At 39.4% G+C, this 24,536-nt stretch overlaps 1 protein-coding gene across 1 annotated transcript in view; it reads left to right on the forward strand.

Moving 5' to 3' along the window:
- The window catches only part of TMEM260 (transmembrane protein 260), a 69,614-nt gene extending 54,638 nt beyond the window's left edge, over positions 1–14,976 (forward strand). The window contains 5 exon segments of the mRNA XM_055538149.1: positions 1,725–1,873; positions 6,613–6,789; positions 8,524–8,577; positions 10,031–10,121; positions 13,973–14,976. Of these exon segments, the coding sequence (XP_055394124.1) occupies positions 1,725–1,873; positions 6,613–6,789; positions 8,524–8,577; positions 10,031–10,121; positions 13,973–14,227 (726 nt within the window). The 3' untranslated portion in view covers positions 14,228–14,976.
- The last annotated feature ends 9,560 nt before the right edge of the window (positions 14,977–24,536 follow it).

Genomic DNA, 24,536 nt, shown 5'->3' on the forward strand with positions numbered 1-24,536 from the left:
AATAACATGTGCCCCAGACGCCCCCGCCAGACCTCTATTCAGGCCCCACCAACCAGTATTGGGTCACATGACTACTCCAAAAACTACTCACTAGCAAAGGAGAATGACTGTAACTCACTGATTAAAACCAGGATTGTGTTAGCTGAAAAGAAGGATTGGCTGTTGAGTGGGCAAACAGTATCAGAAATAATTATTCTCACCTAAGGTTATTATGTGAATTGAATGAGAAACAGTAAGGTCCTAGTACAAAGTGGTTATTTAATGAATGTTACTATTCCCAAATAGGGGCTTCCCTTATAGCTCAGTTGGTAAAAAATCCGCCTGCAATGCAGGAGACCCTGGTTCAATTCCTGGGTTGGGAAGATACCCTGGAGAAGGGAATCCACTCCAGTATTCTGGCCTGGAGAGACTGTATAGTCCATGGGGTCACAAAGGGTCGGACATGACTGAGCGGCTTTGACTTTGACTTTTGATTCTCAAATACTGAAACTATTAGGAAATAAACTCTAATTCAATAAGTATTTTTTGAGTATTTCCAATATGTTGTTGTGGTTCAGTAGCTAAGTCATGTCCGATTCTTTTCAGCACTGTGGATTGCATCCTGCCAGGCTCCTCAGTCCATAGAATTCTCCAGGCAAGAATACTGAAGTGGTTACCATGCCCTCCTCCCGGGAATCTTCCCAATGCAGGGATCAAACCCACGTCTCCTGCATTGCAGGTGGATTTTTTACCACTGAGCCACCAGGGAAGCACCCTCTACATACTTAGATTAAAATTAATTGGTCACTTCTAGTTAAATGACTTGTAGAGACAGGTAAAATATAAACATAATTGCTCAAGTGATGATATCCAAACTTTAATGAAGTCTTCTTTAAAAACTGAAATCTGTACATATAAAATTGTAGGATGAAGTATATATTAAGTATAGAATTAAAAAAATTAATACTAATGATTTATTTTAACCAAAAGAATATGTAAGGACATGTAATTAACTTGGAGCTATTAATAAATTCAGATTATTTACCAAGGGGTTTTTAACTTTGACACCTAGGTTATGTGATTGAACTTCTCAAGGGCAGGGATTATATCTTCTTCAGTATAGGTCAAGCACTACTTGTTTTTGTGTTCTGAATGAATGAATGAAAGAACAGAGTAATGACACATCTCTTTATTTTGCCTAGGTTGTCTAGTCTGGCCATCAAAAAGGCATTTCAGCTTCAGCAAACATAGTTTGGGAACTATTCTGTGCCAGGCATTGTGCTAGGTGCAGAGGCAAGGAGGTGAAAAGATACAGTCTCTTTCCTATAGGAGCTCTCAGTGTAGTAAGGAATAGGCTAGAAGCTATAATCAAGGTAGCTACATTGTGCTACAGGAGCATCTTGTTCTGCTGTGAAAACTGGGGAGGACATCCTAGAGGAAGTGATGCTTAAGCTGGTTCTCAAAGTTCAGTACACTCCCTAGGTATAAGAACAGGAGGTCCTTCTGGTCCTAGGTGCTGATTTTATTGATAGCTGATAATTATAACTTAAGACATAAAATCTAAGGTCTGAGTCATTAGAAGAATAGTGGCACATACCTTGGTTGCATTTGTATGTATTTTTCAATTATGTTTATATTTAATGAGTAACTCCACATTTGGTAACTTTTTCATCATCCTTGATAAACTTGGTTCTTTTTAAAGAAACATATTAAAAGCATGATATCACATGTTATCTTTCTGGCAGATGATGACTTATGAGTGGTATCTACCCAAGATGGCAAAGCATTTACCAGGCGTCAAGTTTCCTGGGAACCGGTGGAATCCTGTAGAAGGAATATTACCTAGTGGAATGGTCACATTTAATCTTTATCATTTTCTTGAAGTAAATAAACAGTAAGCATTCTTTTCATATAATAGCTTTTCTAAAATCTTAAGCTTTTCTAAAATTGTTTATGTAGCAGCTGTGCTTCATCCAGAAGACCAATTTTCTACACCTATTTCCCTGTCACCGGTGAGATTATCTTTGTAATTAAATTGAATATCTGTGCATAAATGAGACCAGGCAGAAATAAATGTTATTGTTCTGGGTAAAGGAAAAATAAAGACAGATTAGCAAGAATAGCAAATAAGATCTTAGTACAATTCAGAGAAATTGGAGATGTGCCTGCCTACTTGAAATCATTGCAGGTAGATCGCAAGCAATTATAGTTTCCCCCTGATCAACACCATGGCCCCCTTTTAAGTTTAATGCAAATGTTTTCCGGGAATAATCACTATATAAAAATAGCTCAAGGATTTTTTTCTAAAGGATAAGGCATTTTTATAAATAAGAAAAACACCTACAGTTATGCTGACTGAGATAACATATGAGAATTGTGAATTCTATACTTCAGAACATAAAATTATTCATAGTTAAGGTCAAGAATAAATAACTCCTTTAGTGGTATACTGTTGAATATTTTTCCTGTCTCTGAAATGCTTGGGATTGTCCAGAGCCTGAAGAAGCAAAATTATTTCATAATTTCTATTCTCTTTTAAAGGGGATTTCAGAAATTTTTGTAAATTCCAAAGTTAAACTGTCCCTCACTAAGAACATAATGAAGTGGTACTTTGGTGTTCAGAGCCTGAAGTTTACTGTGGCTCATGAAGTCATATGAAGGTAATAGGTATAAATGTGCTGTGGAGTAATAATTAATTGTTCTATTTTGGAATAAAATATTAACAACATCTCCAAATAGGCATTTTTGGTACAGTTTATTTAATTGAACCTCTTAAACATTAATTGAACCTACTATCGATCAGTTTGTATTAGGCAATAAAGTGAGACTCAGTTCCAGATTTAAGTAGACTACAATCTAGTTGTATATATACATAGATATGAATACAGTTAGCCATAAAGCTCTATACTAACAAAGCCTTGTAAAGTGTAAGACACAGTAAATGTTCAATGTGTGTTTACTAAATGGATGACTTAACTGACAGTGTAAGCCAAATGTTCTGGGACCATGGATGAGGAAGCAATTAATTTTGCCGAGGGGCATTCATTCAGCATTTATTTAATAAATATTGGGTATTCAAAATGTCCCAACACCTGTACTAGCTGCAGATGGATGGGTGTGATCCCTGCTGTTACCATCTTTGAGACAGATGTCAAGTGATGCCTTAAATGTGAAACAGATAAGTTATAGTATCAGCCGGTAAGCATGATAATACTGGTATGGATGAACTTTGGAGACTCAAAGACTAAGAAAGAATTTGCCAAGTAGATAGAACAGTTAGGATACAGAACAAATCCATGACCCCAGAAACTCCCTTTTTCTGCTCCTTTGTTGTTGTACTGTCCCCAGACCCCTAACCCTCACGACCACGAATCTATCCTCTGTTACTATCAGATCAGATCAGATCAGTCTCTCAGTCGTGTCCAACTCTTTGCGACCCCATGAATCGCAGCATGCCAGGCCTCTTCTGTTACTATAGTTTTACCTTTTCCAGAATGTCATATAAATGGACTCATAAAGTATGTGACTTTTTGATACTAGCATCCCTTACTTTAGCAAAATGCCTCTGAGATCCTTCCAAGTTATTGTTGTGTATCAATAGTTTATTCCTTTTTGTTACTTAGTAGTATTCCTTTGTATGGACGTACTGCAGTTTATCCATTCATCTATTCAAGGACATTTGGGCTGTTTCCAGTTATTTGTGAATAGAGCTGCTATAAACATGTACAGGTTTGTGTATGAATATGTTTTCATACCTAGGAGTGGGATTATTGGATTTATTGATTGTTTGTTTTCTTACTATTGAGTTTTGAGAGTTCTGTGTCTATTCTAGATTCAAATCTTTTATTAAACATGTGATATTTTCTCCTAGTCTTTTTGTTCTCTTCAAAGTGTCTTTTGCAGGTAATTTTTTTTTATTTTGATGAAATCCAATTATCATATTTCTCTTTTATGGATCATACTTTTTGATCTCCTGTCAAACAACTCTTACCTACTGCCAGGTCACAAAGATTATCTCATGTTTTCTTCTAAGACTTTTACAGTTTTATGTTTTATATTTCAGATCAAAAATCACTTTTGAGTTAATTTTTACAAGGGGCTTGCTTAGAACAAAGATATTTTTGCCTATGAATGTTATTTGTCCTAATATCATTTGTTGAAAACATTTATATTCTTTCTTCATTTAATTGCATTTGCACCTTTTTCTGTATTTACAAAAAAAAAATACTTCTGGGGTTTTTGACTGGTTTTAATTTGATTAGGGTTTTCATGGCATATCTTTTTTTTTTCTTATGCTTTTAGCCACCTATGTCATGTTTAAAGTGGGTTTCTTGTAGATAGCACATATTTGACTCTTGTTTTATTATCCATTCTGACAATTTGTCTATCATTTCATTTATATCCAGACCATTTGCATTAATGTAAATATTGACATGTTTTAGATGTACATCTATCCTTTTATTACTTGTTTTCTGTTTGTTCTTCTGTTTTTCATTCCACTGTTTCCCTTCCTGCTTTCTTTTGGATAATTTGATTTTTTTTTAGCATTCCATGTTACTGTGTCTCTTGGTAAATTTTTTTCAGTGGTTGCTCTTAGAATTACAGTATACAGACATATTTAACTATCACAATCTATTTACTACTTTTGGAGAAGGAAATGACAAACCGCTCCAGTACTCTTGCCTGGAAAATCCCACGGATGGAGAAGCCTGGCGGGCAATGTCCGTGGGTCACAAGAGTCGGACATCTCTTAGTGACTAAACCAATTTACTACTTCAAGTGAACTGTAGAAATCTTAGTGGCGTGTAAGTTCCTTTACTCCACTTTTGATTGTGTTGTCAAACATGTTATATTAGACATGTGATAATTTTTGTTTTCAACATATGTTTTTTAATTTAAGAGAAAAAGTAGTCTTAGATATCTGTTAAGATATTTACCAGATCTGTTGCTCTTCCTTCAATCCTGGTGTTCGAGCTTTCCATCTTGTATCATTTTTCTCCCTTCTGAAGTTAGTCCTTTAGCATTTCTTTCAGAACAAAACTGTTAGCAGTGAATTCTCTTAGTCTTTCTTTACCCAAAAAAGTCTTTATTTCACCTTCATTTTTGAAGGATATTTCTGGATATGGAATTCTGGGTTGGATAGTTCTTTTTTTTCTCTCATCACTTTAACAGTGTTATTTTATATCCTTTTGCCATGCATGGCTTCTGTTGAGAAATCTGCAGTTATTCAAATCATTGTTTCCCTTGTGTGAAATGTGTTGTTTTTCTTTGACTACTTTCAAGATTTTTTGTCTTTAATTTTAAGCAATTTGATTATCATGTATCTGGGCATGAATTTCTTTGAGTTTAACCTGCCTGGGATTTACTAAGTTTCGTGAATCTGAACGATTATGTCTTTCACAAAAGTTGGAAGTTTTCTGACGTTATTTCTTTAAGTACTTTTCCTGCTCCACCTTTTTTCTCTTCTTCTGGGATTCTGATGACTCCAGTGTTAGACCTTTTGATATTGTTCCACAGGTACCTAAGACTCTATACTTTCAGTATTTTTTCCTCTTTGTTTAAATTATACAATTTCTCTTGATCTAGCTTCAAGTTCATTGACACACATTCTGTCTTTCTAAAATGGTATGAAGCCCATCCAGTGGAGGAGTAATGGGAGTTTGCTCCCAATCTTTGGAACCACGGCTCCTCTGGTTAGCGAGCAGGTCCACTTCCACAGAGTTGCGGGAACCTGCCCAGCTGCCACTGTGCTGCTGCTTCTGCTGCTGGCGCAGTGCTGTCTGGTGCCCAGGGAAGGAGGGAAGGGGAAGAGTTCCGGGGATTTCCTTTGCTCTTCCAATCCTTACAAGTTCCTTTTCCTGCTCCTTGGAGTCGGGAAAAAAGCAAGGGGAAGGCTTCTCTTGAGATCTTTTTGTTCTCACTTGGTATGTATTTTGGGTTTCAGGCTTCCTTGAGTTCAGGCCAGGTAATCCTGGAAGATGAACAGGGGTAAACTCACCACGGATTTGGTGGAATTCAGAATTCTGCTTTCTTCCCTCAATCTTCTTTCTACCATTTACTGTTCAGAGTCTTCAGATAGTTGTTCCATGTTTAGATTTCAGAATTAATTTAGAGATAAAGAGCCTATCCTCAGGCTACTTCTGGGCTACTCAGAAGGATTTGTAAATGAAAATAGTAGGTTCAATAAAATAATGCTAAAAGAGATTAAAAGTAAAATGCAATGGAAATTGGAGGACAGAAAGACTACTAGTATTAGTAGTACTACTAATATGAAGACATGTTTCCACCTATAAGGTTTAGAAGGTAGCAAATAATATGTCTATTTACACATGAGACAGAACCACAGACTCTTTCCTTGTGTTTGTCCCCACCTGACTTCTTCTGATTTCTGTGTCAAAAACAGGTAGGTTTTATTATTTATGTCTGTGTGCTTCCCTTCAATCTCCAGACAGCTTTTTTCCCCGCTAATATAAATTTAAAGCAATCTACTGGCAGAGATTTAAAGACACCAAAGTGTTCACAAATGGTTTATTGGTAACTGAGGTTTAGAGTAAAAAATGACCCTTCCTGAGTTATATGTATTTGGCATTTAGAACTTTAAGCTGATAATACATATTTTTCTGTCTTCAATAGAAAAGAAACATTTGTTTGCATAGGAATTCACGAAGGCGACCCAACCTGGAAAAAGAACTATTCACTTTGGCCATGGGGTTCTTGTGAGAAATTAGTTTCTTCAGAGATTGTATTCAACCCTGAGGAGTGGATTAAACTTACGAGAAACATCTATAACTGGACTGAAGGCTATGGAAGGTATGGAGGGCGGTTGTTTGCCATCAGTGTGTAGCTGTTTTGTGTGCCTAAAAAACTCACTAAATTTTGAAATGCCTTTTAATTTTTTTGATTTTTTTTTTGTTTTGTTTTTTATTAGTAGTTAATATTGCTATCTGCTGCCCACAGAGTATCGTGATAGAGAAGGAGAACTTCTATTTCTTGTCCTTGGGCTTGAAGAGCAATGGCGAGGTGGAGGAAAGGCAGTGATGGTTAAGCGGGCACCACGGAGTTAGATCTGTGCCACCATCCACATGCAGCTCTGTAACGCTACATGGTCCACCATCCTGTACCTCAGACCCTAAAAGTGGGAGAGATTCATGAACTGAAGCAGAGCTTTAAAACTCACTCTGTTGTCCCTAATAGTCTCCACCCACATAAACGTGTCAGTTTTTTTTTTTTTTTTCTTCAAGGATGGCAGATCAGGGACTTCCCTGGTAGTCCAGTGGTTAAGACTCCCCACTTCCACAGCAAAGGGCTCAGGTTCCATCCCTGGTCAGAGAACTAAGATCCCACATGCCACGTGGTGTGGCCAAAACAAGAAAAAAAAAAAAAAGAACGGCAGATCACTTCTCTGTAGGAAGACTGGGATTTAAGTAACTTTTCTTCACAACTGTTTGCTGTCAGCCTCGTTCTGTTGTTTTGATTAGTCTTCCTGGAAGCATCTCTACCTATAGTTGACTCTCTCCCATATGGAAAATGAATCACCATCTAAAGATAGGCTCTCTATTGCCTATTTTTTAAATTAAATTATGAATTATGCAAAGATTAGATAATTACTGCTTATAATTCAAGTGGGTAGCTGTTCCCTTCTCCAGAGAATCTTCCCAACCCAAGGATCGAACCCAGGTCTCCCGCATTGCAGGCAGATTCTTTACCAGCTGAGCCACAAGGGAAGCCCAAGACTACTGGAGTGGGTAGCCTATCCCTTCTCCAGAGGATCTTCCTGACTCAGGAATCAAACTGGGGTCTCCTTCATTGCAGGCACATTCTTTACCAACTGAGCTATAAGTCTGTAATTCAAGAGCAACACTCAAAACCATATGAACAAATGCTACTGAAGATTTCTGAGTCGATATGAGCAAACAGACCCCACTGCTGTGCTCCAGCCAGAGCTGGATAAGTAGTTGTATATCAAAGTACTCTGTGACCATTGTGAGGAAGAGCTGGAAAATCGCCTGTTCTCCAAACAGCCGATGACAGTACAGGTACACAGCATCACTCACTGCCTCCATTTTGTCAAAGTAGATACATGCTAAGAGAAATTTTAATTAAGTGGGAAAAAATCAGTAAACGGTTTAGCCAGTGCTCTTTGAGCAGCATCCTAGCTCCAACAACGATTTATCAAAGCCAGGAGTCCCCTCTCCTCACAGCTCTATGGCTTTCAGCTGTGCCCACAGAGGGACCCAGGCCTCACCCCCACCCCATTGCCTGCCTGACAGCTCTCGGGAAGCCTCCAGCCTCTTCCCACTGAGCTTTAGTGTGCTCCTGTGAGGCAGTGGGGCTCATCATGCAGATTACAAATACATTTACCAGAACCTCAGATTCCTAACCATCAAATATTTCTAGGGGAATAAGTTTGTTATTTTGGTCTCTATCTGTTCTTCAAGATGCAACCTATTTTATTTGCCTTGTAAGATTATAAAACAAAAATGACATGTCTTTAACAATAAAGGTAACTGGCAGGAAAATGTTACCATTTTCTTCTAACTACAGGTTTGATCCTTCTTCCTGGGAATCTGTGGCCAATGAAGAGATGTGGCAAGCAAGGTGACTAACTTATACTTTCGGTTTGCAGTCTACTTTTAATGTAGTAGAAGTAGCTTGTGGCACTTTTCATTTGGGGAGCAGTGGGGCATGGTGATAATAAAAGTAATATTTATGAGCGATTATTTTGTTTGGGGCATTGTACTAATTGTTACTAAGGCATAATCTCATTTCATCCATACAACCACCTGTGGAGAAGTCAATCTTACCCCATTTTACAAAAAGAACAAACTGAAGGCAGTGAGGTTACTTGTAGGCCTCATAGCTCTACCAATAGAGTCCAAAATTCACATCTCTCTGACTGGAACATTCATCACTCATGTGCTCTCCCGCCTCCACTAAACCAAAGGCAGTGTAATTGATTGAGAGATTGATAATTACCACCCTGTCCCATGTGTAATGTGCTAGTTAGTTATTTAAGCACTTATTGAAAACTTCCTCGAGACCAGGCACCGTGCTAGGCTTGGAGGCTACCCATTGGGATACGACACAGTTCCATTGTCAGTGGAGCAGACAGACATGTTCCAAGAGATTTGACTGTTCATGTGCTAGCTGCTGGACTTCCCTGTTCCCATGTGAAATGAGCACTTCACGCTGATGCTCTTGTCTCTCTGTGTTCCTGCCATTATTTTAAAATATTCAAAATATCTAACACTAACTAACAGACTTTGGCCTAAAATGTAAAAGGCCTAAGTGATGCAGACAGGGGTACCAAGTATGAAGTACTTCCTCCAGGAAAAATGGGTTGATGCCCACTCTGGGCCAGGGGCTGAGTGCACCAGGAATTGAGTTAGGGTGTAATATGTTTAAAGAGGGTTTTTTTTTAATTGTCAAGAAATATGGTTCTTGACAAAATAACAATTACAAAAAAGTGTTTGTAGTAATGTTTTGGAAATGTCAGAAAATTGCATATTTCAAGTTATCAACCCAGTTATAAGAACAAATACTTGCTTTGAGGGACTAATCAAAGATATACCAAATGTTTGCACGATTCTTCAGTGTGACAGTGTGGGAAAGCTGGGGGAGAAATCACATGAAGAAAGCAGGTCATTATTCGGGCAGGTATTGATTTAATTGGAGTGCTGAATACAATTCGGATGAGTTCATGTGGTCAAAGAGTCCAGCCACCTTTGAAGAACTGGTCACACACGGCATGAGCCGTCGTGATGGGTATCTTCAGGGATGTGCTGACAGACTCAGCAAGTCTCCCCTCCCAGCTGCTCTTGCACAGTGAAGATGTACATCTGGAGGGAAGGTGATGCACAATAGTGATGATGAACAGAATGCAGCGTCTTGGGGCAGGGGGAGGGCTACTGTTGGTTCGGAGTAAACTTCTGTGAATATGAAAGAAGTGAAAAGAATACCATAAAGGGTTCTCTATGATCCTCATCAATGGAAAAGTCTGGCCGATTTAGTTTTGAATGTGAAATTGATGCGAACACCCTCCCACTCCCAGGATGAAAACACCATTCTTCATCTTTAACCTGGCAGAAAGTGCAAGTTTGCCTTCAAATGTGAAAGCTCAACTCTACACTCACGCCTATAACGTATGTTGCACTTTTACATATATAAATACATCTGGTGGGAGGGTAGTGGTGACTGTTTGGGATGTAAAGAGAGTGTATCACAGAGTTTTTACTTTTTTGTTTCCAGCTTTATTTGGCATTATAAATCAATACAAATGGAAAAATAGTCATGTGTCTCTCAAATAATATTTAAAGTAAATGACCGTGGTTGACAAAATAATGTAAGAAGTCCATGTCCTCATCTCCAGAACTTGTGAATATGTGGCCTTACATGACAAAGGGCACGTTGCAGGTGTGATTAAGGATCCTGAGGTGGGGAAATTAGCCTAGATTATCCAGGTGGGCCTAATATAATCACAGGGGTCCCTAGAAGAAGGAGGCAGGAAGGTCAGAGTCAGAGAAGAAGACGTGGCATTGCAAGCAGAGGTCAGAAAGAGATTTGAAGATTGCCAGGTAGCTGGCCTGAAAGACGGAGGAAGGGGCCACAAGTTAGGAAGTGCAGGCAGCCTCTGAAAGCTAGAAAAGGCAAAGAAAAAAAAAAACAGATTCTAGAGCCTCTAGAAGTATATGATACATTTATATTGTTTTAACTGCTGTGTTGTAACCACTAGATTTGTGGTGAATTGTTACAACAGTAATAGGAAACTAAGATGATGGCTTTATTTTCTTTAAAAGCAGTTCTGATGGGTCGCCCTCTATACAAAGTCATGACCCTGGCAACACTTGAAATGATTGGACCATGGCTGGTTGAGATTTCATGAGAGAGAGAAAGGGTCGTGACGAATAACCCCAGGAAGCCAAACAGCCAGCCTCGCTAAGGCTCTTGCTTAGCTGGTCCTCTGTGATGGGAACGAGGGTACAGACCAGAGGCTTGCTTTGCTGTAGCACTGTGTTAACAAGGCCCTGCTTTTCTGTGATTTATAGCACTGGACTCTTCCCCACCTTCTGAGATAGTCTTGGAGCCTGCAGTATAGGAAACAGACATCCTGGCAAAAGCCGGTGAGAACAGAGCCCAGGAGCTGTATGTCTAAGCAAGTGATTATTTATGCCGTCTCTGGGCTGCTGTGGATCTACTCAGCCAAGGCATTTGTTTGGGACTGAGTCAAAATAGCATGGTGTCCAATTAGTGTGACAGCTTTTACTCCTCAATTGTGTGCTTATTGGTCCATGGTTTACTCATGTATTCATTTACTCACAGAGCATTTATGGAGCACCCAGTCTGCACCAAATACTGTGATAGAGATGATCAGGCATTGGCCCTGCTGTCAAATGGGCACACGCCAGAGAGGGAGATAGAAGATAAAGTCCTGTTAGTAGTGAGAAATACAAAAGCTGTGCAGAGGTGCCGCGGGACAGAGAGAGGCATATGAGCACAGCCTCCTGGGGAGAGGTGGCGTGGAAGGGAGGGAAAGCTGCCTCAGGAGATGTCACTGCAGTGTCATCTTGAAAGATCAGAGGAAGCCAGCCAGACACATGTGGTGCAGGAAACCACAGGGATAGAGGTGGACACCTCCGAGGTGCCCATCAAGGACAGCCAGGGACTAGATACAGGAAGCAGTGTTCTGGAGTTCTGACTGGCAGTCAGGGAGTCCCGGTTCAAGGCCTGCTCCACCATTCATTGTTAACTGTGGGCCAATTAACCTTTCTATTTTTTCTTTCAAAAAAAAAGTGGATTGTAAATTTTATAGATTCTCTCTCACATCCTGGCCATGTCAGATCCATTTCATCTCTAATACCCTGTGATTCTGTGAAAAACAAGTCGTATTTAGTTGGGAGGAATCCGAGACTTAGTAATATTTTATGTTCTCATCAGTGATCTGTTCCGTGGTCAGTCGTTAGGCCACCACTAAAGCCAGTTCATGGATTTATTGTCCCTTTGGGCCTGCAGGCATTACTCTGTTCAGTGAACACAAGTCTGTAACATAGTCTATAGGTATCTCCTTCACGTGTGTCTCCAGGTATGTGACATCATTTGCAAGACAAAGGAGCTCAAATACTTGATGAGTCAACACAAATCACCTCCTCGTACAGGTTTTTCAAGAACATTCTTGTTAGGTATAGAAGATATTTTTGTTATTATTTACATTGTCCTGCTCAATAGTTATCCAGAACATTGAGTTCAGGTGTACTGGGAAAGCAAGAATGATCTGTTATCTTTAGGAATACAGTTGATACACTGAAGATGTCCCCCCAAACTAGAATATGTTCCACTAAACTTAGTGTCACAAAGATTCACGCTTAGAGGAGGAAATACAATTCCCACATGATGAAAAATGACTGTTAGCTTCTTAAGATACAGCACATGTGACTAACGGGCCATCCAGAATGAGCTGATGAGACACCAGGATCAGAGTGTTTTAGAAAAGGGTAGTATGGCTGTTCTGATGTCCGAAGACTGTAGCAGGGAGGTCGTGAGTGAGCCTTTTATTCTCTTACTGAGTTGCTGGCATCCATCTTGCACTCCAAAATCTAATCAGGATTTTGAAAACGGCTAAGAAAAGAACCTGAGCAGTTCTTGAGCGCCGACTTTGTGCAGGGCAGCCTGCCGTGCATTTTACACATGTCCCTCGTTGGAGGGAGGCTCAGGAAGAGGAGCAGCAGATAGGGAAAATAAAAAAGACTATGAGAAAAAGTAGAGAAGCTTTGGACATTTTACCAAGAAAATAAAATGCTGACTTAATAGCTTTGAAGTCTATGAAAAGTACGAGGTGACTCCTATTTTATGGAGTGAAGGCAAGGGAAAAATAGCTTTAAAAGGCAGCTTCAGGACTAAGAGTTATTAAATATCAAAATGACATAAAAAATACAGATTGGGGAATTTTTCATGGGGATGTTGTTTTGAAAAAGACTGGATATGCATTTGTCTACTCTAGAGAAGGAGTTGGAGAAATAGATAATATAATTGGGTCCCTTTCAACTGAATGATGTAATGAGTATAGTTCTAATTCAAAAAAGCCCTTGTCCCTGGAGAAAGCATCATTACTTGTCCTGTGCTCTCATGGAGGCTACTGGTTAACTCAAGTGCCTGTGGATTTGACTTCAATTTGATAATCCCCAAGAAGGTTGTGAAATTCCCCAATAAGCAAGCATAATATTGTTTTGTAGATTTGCATCTACTTTTTTGGTTTATTTGTTACATTTTTATCTTTTTCCTCTAGAAAACTCAATATTAAAGATTCTAATTCTATCCAATCAACACTATCTCTGATATTGAAAAACAAAATTCTGAATTCCTGGGGGCAGAGTTTTAACTATGAAAATTGTTATTTTAGGACACTGTGGAGATTTTCAACATCTCACTTTAAGGGTGTCTCTTAAATTATATTATGCCCAGCCTGTTGGATGCTGGATTTGTTAGAGGTTTTCTATTGCTACTATTGTTAATACTGTTGTTTATGATGTAGAGAGAATTTTATGTAAAAATGAGGGACAAAATTGAAATTTCTTCAAGTTCTTTTTCCATGCAGTTTTCTAAAGAAAGTTACTTTTTTTTTCTTTAATAGCTAAATTTAGAGTTTCAACCTTTCTGCCTGTTGAGTAAATAGCTTTCCATGAATTAGAACCAAATCCCTTTCCCAGAACATCTTTCTGGAGGAAGAGCATTCTGTCCTGACCCAGTGTGTCTAAAGTTCCCTCCGCAACATCCAAAAAACCCCAGAAACAGCTTTATATGAAATGCATTTGCCTCCTGCTACTGTAATAATTACAGTATCATCCTTGCATTTTCTGCATGGCCTAGCAACAACTAGATTTTTACTACAGGCTGCTTGCATTTATTTTTCCCTTGTGTTATTAATTCCTTTGTGTTTTCTAGTCTTTTTTAAAAAGTCAAGGGATAACAATGGAATGTCAATGTTTTTGCTGTCTTCCAGCTTTATAAGGAGATTGTCTATTTACGAAAGGAACACCCGGTGAATTGGCACAAGAACTACGCCATCTCCTGTGAACGGATGCTGCGCCTTCAGGAAAGAAGTGCAGACCCTGAAGTCTTGTTATCTGAAACCATCAGACACTTCCGTCTCTACACTCGCAAGGCCCAGAATGATCCCCAGCTGGCCGATATTTCAGTTGCTGTAAAGCACCTAAGAAAGGAACTACGAAGTCTGAGAAATATGAAAAATGGCTGAAACAGCAAACTGTGAAAAACCGGCTCAGCTTTCAGCTTCCAAAATTCCCAAGTCCAAAAGTTTTTCCTCCAAAAAAGAAATGGCATTAAAAAACGGAAGACAAGGTCATCTCCCAGATATAAGTAACATGGTGTTATAAGTAAAACAGTAACGGTACTGTTTTACGGCAGAGTTAGAAACTGAGATGTGCTATTTCCACAAATTCTATTTAGCCTGTATTACTGAATTAGCATTTCAGTGAGAATATTTTGAAAAATCTTCCTACTTCCACAACCTTTCATCAAATGACTTGCTTGATTAAATTCTAGCAAAGAATGAACTATTTTCATATACTTAAAATATCGACCATGAATCTTAAGGGCCCTGTTTATTGGGATTAAAATTAAATTCTTAAAATATTAATACCAGACCAAAGACGTTCTCTGGCTCCCAGAAATGAAATTATTATTATTTTTTTTAATAAATCTTGTTACACTTCAAGCTAGAGTACTGTTTGGGGTGTGGGGGATGGGGGGCATTGGTTTTCTTTCTTTTTTTTTTTTTGAGTAGCTGTAGTTGTTACATAATCTCACACTTCAAACTAAATACCAACAAGATGATATTTTGGAAAAAAGTTAAGGTTTTATTGTGTTCGATCATTCTCTGAAATCACTAAAAAAGTAAAGCTAATTGTTGTTTGCTTTTTTTTTTCAGTTGCTTAAACTGGCAAGTAAAAAGGATTTTGTCTTTCCTTAATTAATTTTATATTCATGTTTTACTTCTATTTGGGCTCATAAATCTGGACCCAATAATTAGGAGGCTTCCTGCTGCCAAAAGGGGGGGCAGTGGGGGTTCAGGGGTGTGGGGAAGTGGTTCAATAAATTCATTTCTGTTACAAGCATCTTTTATACATATTACTAAAGAGAACATAGTAAGAAATGCAAATAATAGTTCTTTATTTTATTATGACAGTTAATTAATAGCAACCTGTTTTAATGAATAAAGTCACTCAGAGTCCTTCAGCACTTCCTAAGTAGAGGCCTGAATCTGTAGGGATTCTTTTCCCCCAATTGTATAGCTCCTAAACTCCAAGCACTATATAGGCCCCTGTATAGAAATGCTCACTAATGAAGAGGGAGGGCTAGAAGCTTGTCTGCATTCAAAGATCACTGGTGAGTCATTCAGCAAGAAAAGGCCCCTTACCAGGAATAGTCACAGTTCCGTGGCATTGTACTAGCGAAAGGGTCTGATCAAAGGTCTCCTGTGGAGCTTGCATGGTTCCCTTTCATACTACGACCATAATTAAAACCACTAATTCTCTTTTAAAATGCTGCAGGATGCCATGTAGGCATCTGTCTGGAGTGTCCTTTGTGATGTCATAAGCTGTTAAGGACCAGTGCCGAGGGCTTTTGAGTGAAATGCCAGTCATGAAGGTGCTTCAAGACAAGGGTGCCTCTAAAAGCTTGACAGGGCCTTGACTGCACAATTCGAGCTGAATTTGCCCCTTGTCAGCTGCCAGTAAATAAATCTCAAAGGGGGAAAAGCTGAAGTTTCATTACCTGATCCATGGGGCTTTGTTGGTTTTGGCACCACACAGGGGAAGCCCTTGCCCCTCCATTCTCTGGATTTGAAGATGTCCGTCGGAGCCTGCAGCGCCTGGACAGGGTTCAGAGCGGAACCTTTTGAAGAGTGTCAATAGTTGTAACAGTTCAGCTGTTAGGAAGACAAATAAATGGAGGAGCTCATTAATCCGCTTTTGGCTCTCGGTGCCTTTTGCCCTTTTATCACAGCCTTATTAGGCTCCTACTCATCTTGAACCAGAAAAAAATGAATTGAAGTTGTTGAGTACTAATTGGCAAAGACTTTTAATCATGGGCCAAGAACTTTCACTGACTTGAAAGTAACTTCTCCACAGGGAAGAACCAAAAACCTGGTTTACCTTAAAACAAAAAACCTGTTGGAGTTCAGTGTGGTGTAAAAATTTAAGGAAGCATTGAGAAATTGTCTCAGTTGATCCATTTGAAAGAATTATGTAAGACTATGATTTCTACTTTTCTTTTTAAACAGTGCAATAAAATTCATATACTCATTCCCTGGAAATGCGCTGTCTTTATTTTTTCAGAAGAGACACTGTGTGTGTGTGAGATGATCATGTTGGTTTTTGAAATCTATATTCTGTATAGGGAATAATATGTAAATATTCATTTCAGCATCTACCTACACATCTTGTTTTGGAGTAATATTTCCTACTTATGGCCATAAGTATGGCAAATGAGGGCCTCTTTAAATATCTGCATTTTAAATGTCCATGCTATGATGCCTCATATACATCTGAATATGCTTTGCATATTGACTGTTGTCAGATGCTGCATAGATTATTCTGTATTTGTGCAACAGTGACTTTGGACCACTCTCTTTGAGAAAGCAGTGATACGATGGCCCACTGTAGGTGGGGTCATAATTATTTAAATTTCTAAAAACCAGCAGTGAATGGAAAAAGAGCAAACTGAGCTGAGATTTGGGGATGTTGGGCTTCATTCCAAGATCAACTACTTTGAAGAATTCTTTCCATTTTGTGAGGTTAAACCATTTGCTTTCTTTTCTTTCCCTTCCTTCTCCTGGGCTAGTGCACAAACACCATAAAACCTGACAGAAGGGGTTTCCTTCAGTCTAACCCCTGACATGGAAGAGAATGTGAAGGAGGTGACTTCTCATGCAGGATTTGGCCAGCATTCCCCTAGCAGTGTCCCTGGAGTGCCATGGGTTGGCAGGATGACAGGAACCCCACAAGGCCAACTCCTGCCTGGACTTTGGCCTAAGGAGCAAGTTGGAGCCAGAAGCACTGTCTGCCTCTCCACAGGCTGCAGTGCCCTCCTGCCCAGCACTAAGGCTGGCACACACCAGAGGGCCAGTGGAGAAGGGGGTAGTGGCTTCCATGTTCGCTAACAAACCTCCCCAGCCCTGTTGCCGCTGATGGGAGATATACTTGCTTCTTGCTGTTGACTTTCCTCTTTGTTTTTCCAAAGGATCCATTTGGTTTTTTTAATGCCTTTGTTCTATGATTCAAAATGTAGCCAAAATAGAAGGGAATCAATGACCTGTGTCCTATTTTGAAGTCTTCTAATAGAAGCGAAATGTTATTTCTGCCTGCATTCTTAGTACTTACTAATGATAGCACCAGGATGTTTATACCCTTTATGATACTTAAATAAAGCTCTTTTTGAGTGTTAGGATTATTGTATGATACCCTGCTGATTTCTTTAAGACATCAGACTAGGATATGAAGAGTAGTTTTTTAAATTCGTATTTTGAAAGTTAAACAATGTGAGTCATTTTTCAGAGTTCCCATCAATATCTTTCAGAATTTAGAAATATTAATACTTTTAACATTTAAGAAAAATGTTAATACCAAAGATTGAAAAAAATGGATCCTATTAAAGCAAATCCTTTTATTCTGTTTTAATTCTGGTATATTTTGTGAAAGCACCAGTGAGGAGTAATACTTAAAATTCTGTTCTTCTAACGGGCTCTGAGCCCTATGGTAAAACGGTAAAGAAAGTCTAACCCAGTAGGAGATTCACACTGCTTTGTTCATCCTCATATCTTGTTGTGGATGCAAGCCCATCCTAAGACTTATACTTACAAACAAATAACTGATGTTTCCAGGGATTCTGGGAACATCTAAAGGCCAAGATCTTGGCACAGCCTTACAGAGCAAACAGGGAGCTGAAGCTCAGCAGCGATCATATTCAATGAAGACGTCATTGTCAGCACGCTCTAAAGGTCTGTTTGATTTGGATCAGCGTGGACGATATAAAAAAAGCCTCAGGAATAGCACGATGTGCTTACCTGGATATTGGAAAGTAAACTAATAGGAATATATCTTGAGAAAGGGATTTTTCTTAAGAAAAAATTCTGCTTGCTCTTCAACAATGTAATATATATTTGCATATACTGGAAAGATTAGCTTGTATCATATTGCAAAAAAAAAAAAAAAAGATGGTGGGGAGAGACAGGTAAAGGTTCCAAAACTGTAAACATAGAGCCTGAAATTGTTGCCCTGTAAATGGAATTATCTGGATCTTTTCCACTGATCCCAAGTGCTATTGGTGAGGGTTAATTTTCAATAGCACAGATAATGTGATGATTTTTTAAAAGTTGATAAAGTTTCAAGATATAAATCGAACACAAAGGCAAATAAATGGACCATGTTGTCATCCACATGCTCTAATTTCACAGAGCACCCAAGTAGTCACAGGTCTTTTTGGTGCCATTAGATGAGGTTTATGTTAAACAAAGGTCTAATAAAAGATAAATAGAAATAAGCCATATCTAAGTTTTAACCCATTCAGAATGTTGTTTAGAATTTGTTATAAGTAGTATGAGATGGTAAGAATAGATGAAGTATAATTTTTATACTGGCAAGTTCTTTATATATTACATATGATAAACTAGTAAATGGAGATTGTCCTTTTTTAAAATATGCAAACCATAACCATCTTCTATTTTAGAAATGTTATCTGAAATGGAGTTATTTGGGGACTTCCCTGGTAGTCTAGTGGTTAAGAATCTACTTTCCAATGCAGGGGACGCAAGTTCAATCCCTGGTGGAGGAACTAAGATTCCCACGTGCTGCAGAACAACTTAGCCCAGGTGCCACACCTAGAAAAGCTGACACGACACAACGAAAGATCTTGAGTGTCTCAACTATGACCCCAAATAAATACATGTTAAGGAGTTTTTTAAAATAATGTAACCTTTTAAAGAAAATCTTTCTGGAGCTTTTCTCATATAAATAAAATATTCCCTAATGGTTGAACCATTGGAAATACCCTTAATACCTGTGGTTGTCACTTATATGCATAAGTATGTGTGACTAAAGGGGCTTTCCTTGTGGCTCCATGGTAAGGAATCTACCTGCTAATGCAGGAGACACAGTTTCAAACCCTGGGTCAGGAAGATCCGCTGGAGAAGGAAATGGCAAGCTACTCCAGTATTCTTGCCTGGGAAATCCCATGGACAAAGGAGCCTGAAGGGCTACAGTCCATGGGGTTTCAAAGGGTCGGACACAACTTAGCAACTGAATAACTAAAGTGTGACTAAAGCCACAGAGGGAACAATGCTTGGGAAGTTAGACTCAATTTTCCCTCCCTTAGACTGTAGTGTGAAGGAACCTAAATGAATCACTTATTACCCCACATCCTTGTGTACTGTCTGAGACACAAGAAATCCCTGGCATTCTAACAAAACTGCAACAGAGGATTAGAGGACAGGGTAAAATATGCAAGGACTAAAATCTTGTTATGGTATTTTCCCCCAAATGGGTTTTGAAAGTAGAAGGAAAGCATTGTATAATTTTTTTTTGGCTGCACTACATAGTTTGTAGAATTTTAGCTCTCTGACTAGGAATCGAACTCAGGCCCCCCTGCAGTAGAAGCACAGAGTCTTAACCATGGGACCACCAGGGAATTCCCTATAATTGTTTTATTATTAACAGTGCTTTTAAAAGTTAATATTAAAAAAAAAATCAAAGGCTCTTTTAAAATACTCTGGCATAAGCCACAGGAACTTTTAAAAGTGTTGTTTATAAACAGAAGATGATTAACACCATATTGTAAAGCAACTATACTCCAATAAAAATTAATTTAAAAAAAAGATGACTCATTTATCAAAACACTAGATTCCTCTGCTTGAAGAGTTAAAAGCCAATCTAACAGGTGAAAAGAAGTTTCAAAAATAATTTCGCTTATAGAAAAATGAAAAACCAAAGTTCAGTTATGCAGAGCTTAATAGAGAGTACTTGTAGTTAGGCATTGGAGAAGGCAATGGCACCCTACTCCAGTACTCTTGCCTGGAAAACCCCATGGACAGAGGAGCCTGGTAGGCTGCAGTCCATGGGGTCGCTAAGAGTCGGACACGACTGAGCGACTTCACTTTCACTTTTCACTTTCATGCATTGGAGAAGGAAATGGCAACCCACTCCAGTGTTTTTGCCTGGAGAATCCCAGGGACAAGGGAGCCTGGTGGGCTGTCGTCTATGGGGTCATACAGAGTCAGACACGACTGAGGTGACTTAGCAGTGACTTAGCAGTAGTTAGGCATTGTTTTTATTTAGTGTGTCATAATTTTTCACTAAAATTAGAGCATATTCTTTCAATATGTAGACTGGTATTTACACAATTTTAAAATTTCTCTTTCAGTAATCAGAGTTGTGCAGTTACCTGCATTCACCTAGAGGCAGTTCTTCAGAGTGCAGGACTGCCTAGTTAAGGTGATTATGACTGTCACCAATTGTGTGTGTTAAGGTGACTGTCAAACTGGGTCATAAAGTCAGTTTAGTGGAAACTGACAAGCTTTTTCTTAATGAAATAGAATAAAAGATATCATAATGCACCAGAGGTAAGGAGGGTAACTATTGTTTTATAAAACTTTGTTTCATTTCACGTACATGTATGTGTGGTTTATGTCCAGCATATCTTACTGAGTGATATTAATATGGAGAGATATAGATATAACATTTACATACAAATCTATAAAGGTAGGTGAACTAGGTCCTAATATAAAATGTACTTCTTATTGTGGATCACAGTAAGGGATAAATCTGAAAACCACTGGACTCAGAGAATTTATCCAAATTTATTGAATGTTAATGCCAAAAAGATTGGTGAAGGGATCATCTAATGTAACTAGTGCGATTAACCTAGATAGGAGCCAGAGCACACACTTCTTGGCCCAATCTAGTATACTTCCCTTCTTCCATCACAGTTAAATGAAACTAGTTACATTCTACTCTCAACTCTGTGTCACACTGAAATCCCCAAATTATGCAGTCATAGTAAAATTATGATAAACTTTTCCTGCAGTAAATGGTGTGTGAAATCAAGAACTATGTTGTAGGAAATTGTTTAAAAGCCATACATCGAACTTCTTTCTTGCCCTCCTCCAAAATTCTGGAATATAATTTCTTTTTTTTTTTTCCTTCCTTTTTACACAGGGCCAGTTGTATCCCTGGCTTTTGATAGAGAATTTTTCTACCATTCTGGACTTAGGAATATATATCCAAATTAAAAGGTTTTAGTGTGATAAGAAAAAGTCACTTTGAAACCCAGGAACTTATTAGCATAAATTACATTCCAGCTGAATCAGCTGCTGAAAGTTCCATTTGAAAAATGTCCCAGTAGTTTATATATTCCTTCCCGCTCATATGCAGGGTTCAAAACATAATAGTATTTCTATGTTTTGCAGGAGGAACTATGTCCTAGCTCCGCTGGAGTGTTCATTGGGAATTAGACTTTTCTTCCCATAAACTAAAACCAGCTAGAGCCAGTGTTCATGATGTTCAATTTGGTTCAGCCACGCTATTAAAAACCAGTGTCCATGAGGTCAGGGGCCTCTTTGAAGAACTAAATATCTGGTTTCCTAATTATGAGCCTTACCAATTCAGTGTCTAGGTGATTTATTTCAAATTTGGCTCTGAAGTCATGTATGTGATTTGTAAAAATGATAACAATAATAATTATTGTCATAACAAGTAATTCCATTTAATATCCATTGAATGGCTTCATTTCTGCATTTACTGTCAAGTATTGGAAGTAGTCTGGCTTTTCATCTTTGGGAGGCAAATACATTTAGTGGTGCTCATAAGACGAAGACTCCTGATGTGACCACACAAGCCATGCTGCACGAATTTATGTGACAATACTTTTCTCCTTTCACATATCCCCTTGTGAACAATGAAATAGTCGATCTACAGAGCCTAAACTTGTTGAAAACTATGAGCTAATTTGTACAAGATAAATGTGAAAGTGAAAGTCGCTCAGTCATGTCTGACTCTCTGAGACCCCCATGGACTATACAGTCCATGGAATTCTCCAGGCCAGACTTTCCCTTCTCCATGAGACCTTCCCAACCCAGGGATTGAACCTAGGTCTCCCACATTGCAAGCAGATTCTTTACCAGCTCAGTCACCAGGGAAGCCCAAGAATACTGGAGTGGGTAGCCTATCCCTTCTCCAGCAGATCTTCCCGACCCAGGAAGCCAACCGGGGTCTCCTGCATTGCAGGCAGATTCTTTACCAGCTGTGCTACCAGGGAAGTCCAAAGGTAAATATGGGAGCCTATATAAGAATCAAAACTAGAACTTTATTTTAAAGCAATTTCATGAGATTTCATAATAATTGTGCTTATTAATAATAACTATCTTGTGAAAAATGTGACCTGCTTGAAATTTTGTAAAATAGATATTTTTTGTTCTTTTTTATTATAGTGCTGCTGGATTAAAGAAATACCTGAACAAATACCTTGCTGTCATCTGAAAGCTCCCCCAGTGGTGTGCAGTCTCTGTAAGAACTCACTGGGACCTCCCATAGAGGGAGGGACAACTCAAGATCTCCTTGCCTGCATGAAGCAGCGCACACACACACATACACACGGGCATACACACACATGGGCACTCCTGTGCCTGAAAGAGCAGAAACCTAGTCTTTCCCAACTCTTCCATTCACCTGTCCAGGAGACAGGCTATTCCAGAAAGCACAGGCCTTTTTTAGACAGTACTAGAACACCCAGTGGATAGGGCTGGACTCCCAGCTCTGCACTCTGTAGCTGGATGACTTAGTCTGCATGCCTTATCGTCCTCATCTGTAGAAGGGGGTTATAGCACACTTACCGCATGGTGTGTCCATGAGGACGAAATGGGCTGATATAGACGGCGTGCGCTGAAGAAGACCCAGCGCAGAGCTACTGCTCACGGTGCTGCCTGTCCTCATTAATGCATGCGAATACCAGAGCTCATCCAGCCTACACACCAAGGACAAGTCTTCAAAGCCTCCTGTTGCTTTGCTTCTCTCCTGAGTAATTAAAAAGTTCTCACTAAACATGCATCTGAAAAGCAATTCCATTTAAATTACAATGTGTCATTTTACAATAATTACAAATGTGTCATTTAAATTATAAGGAAACCTGGTCATTTTAAGAGTGTAACCAAGAAGTGCCAAACAGATGAAGAAATGAATCTTGGGGCCAGGGCCACAGACTTCCAATAAGGAAGGAGTGGAGTGCCCATCAGGGTGTTTCCTAGATGAGGACCTCATCCACTCACTGCTTTACAACTCATTTTTAAAAATTCATTTCATCCATAATCACTTTTTGAGTTCCTACAGTGTTCCAGGCCTGGATAATAGGTTTTCAGTGGGGCTGGGGGTGGGGTGAGGGGTGAGGAGTGGGGAGAGGTAGGAACCAGAGAGACAGGAGCCGGTCCCCTAGGGAGCTTCCAATCTAGAGAGGGAGAAAACCAAATGCAAGCACTGAAAATCTACAGAGGATCCTTGGGCACCTCCACTACATTTAACCCAACGGAGCAAATCTCTCACTGTTACAAATGCTGATTGAAAAATGTTTACCACCACCGCTTCAACATAGTTTAACAAGCTTCCGACGCATTTAGATGTCCAAGTCTCATTCTTAGGACGTAGAGAGCCCTGATGAACCCAGACATGGCTGCACTGGACTGCAGAGCAGTCCCTCTCCCCGCACTTCCCCTTGGTCCTCCTCTCCCCACACCTCTTTTCCGCCTAGAGTCCAGAATACTCTGCCTTCCTTGGCCACACCTTGTGTTTCTGCCGATCCCAACAGTACTGGATTAAAAAAAAAACTCTAGGGCTGTCTGCCTACACAGAAGAAACCTCACTTCTGCATTGCTAGCTTGGTAACCAAGAAGGGAGAAGTCAGGTAACAGAAGCATGCTGAATGCTTTTAGACTCAATGCCTGGCTCCCTGGGACCCACCCCCAGGTTCTAAGAGGTGCAGTGGCTCCCTTGGGCCCTCAGCACATGCTCTTGCTTCTCTCCATTGCTGGAAGAGAACAGGTCCTTCATCCACAAAGCAATGGGAAGGAGCCAGCACTTCCATGGCAGTTTTGCCCAAAATGTATAACCTCAGCGTAGTCACAAGAAAACAGCACCCAAGCCCAAATGGAAGGACACTCTGCAAAATACCTGACCAGGACACTTCAAAAGGGTCACAGTTGTGAAAGACAAGGAGAGACCAAGAGCATGACACAGATTGAAGGGGACTAAGGAGTTGTGACAACTAAATGGAATATGGGATCCTGGGTTGGATTCTAGAACGGAAGTATTAGTGGAAACACTAGTGAATCTGAACCCAAGTCTGCCGTGTAGTTAATAATATTGCACTAATGTCAGGTTTTTGGTTTTGTTGTACTGCGGTCACGTGTGCCAAGTTGCTTCAGCTGTGTCCGACTCTTTAGGACCCTATGGACTGTAGCCCACCAGACTCTTTTGTCCATGGAATTCTCCAGGCAAGAATACTGG

This window comes from Bubalus kerabau, chromosome 10 (assembly GCF_029407905.1).
Source record: "Bubalus kerabau isolate K-KA32 ecotype Philippines breed swamp buffalo chromosome 10, PCC_UOA_SB_1v2, whole genome shotgun sequence".
In the NCBI taxonomy this organism is placed as follows: Eukaryota; Metazoa; Chordata; class Mammalia; order Artiodactyla; family Bovidae; genus Bubalus; species Bubalus kerabau.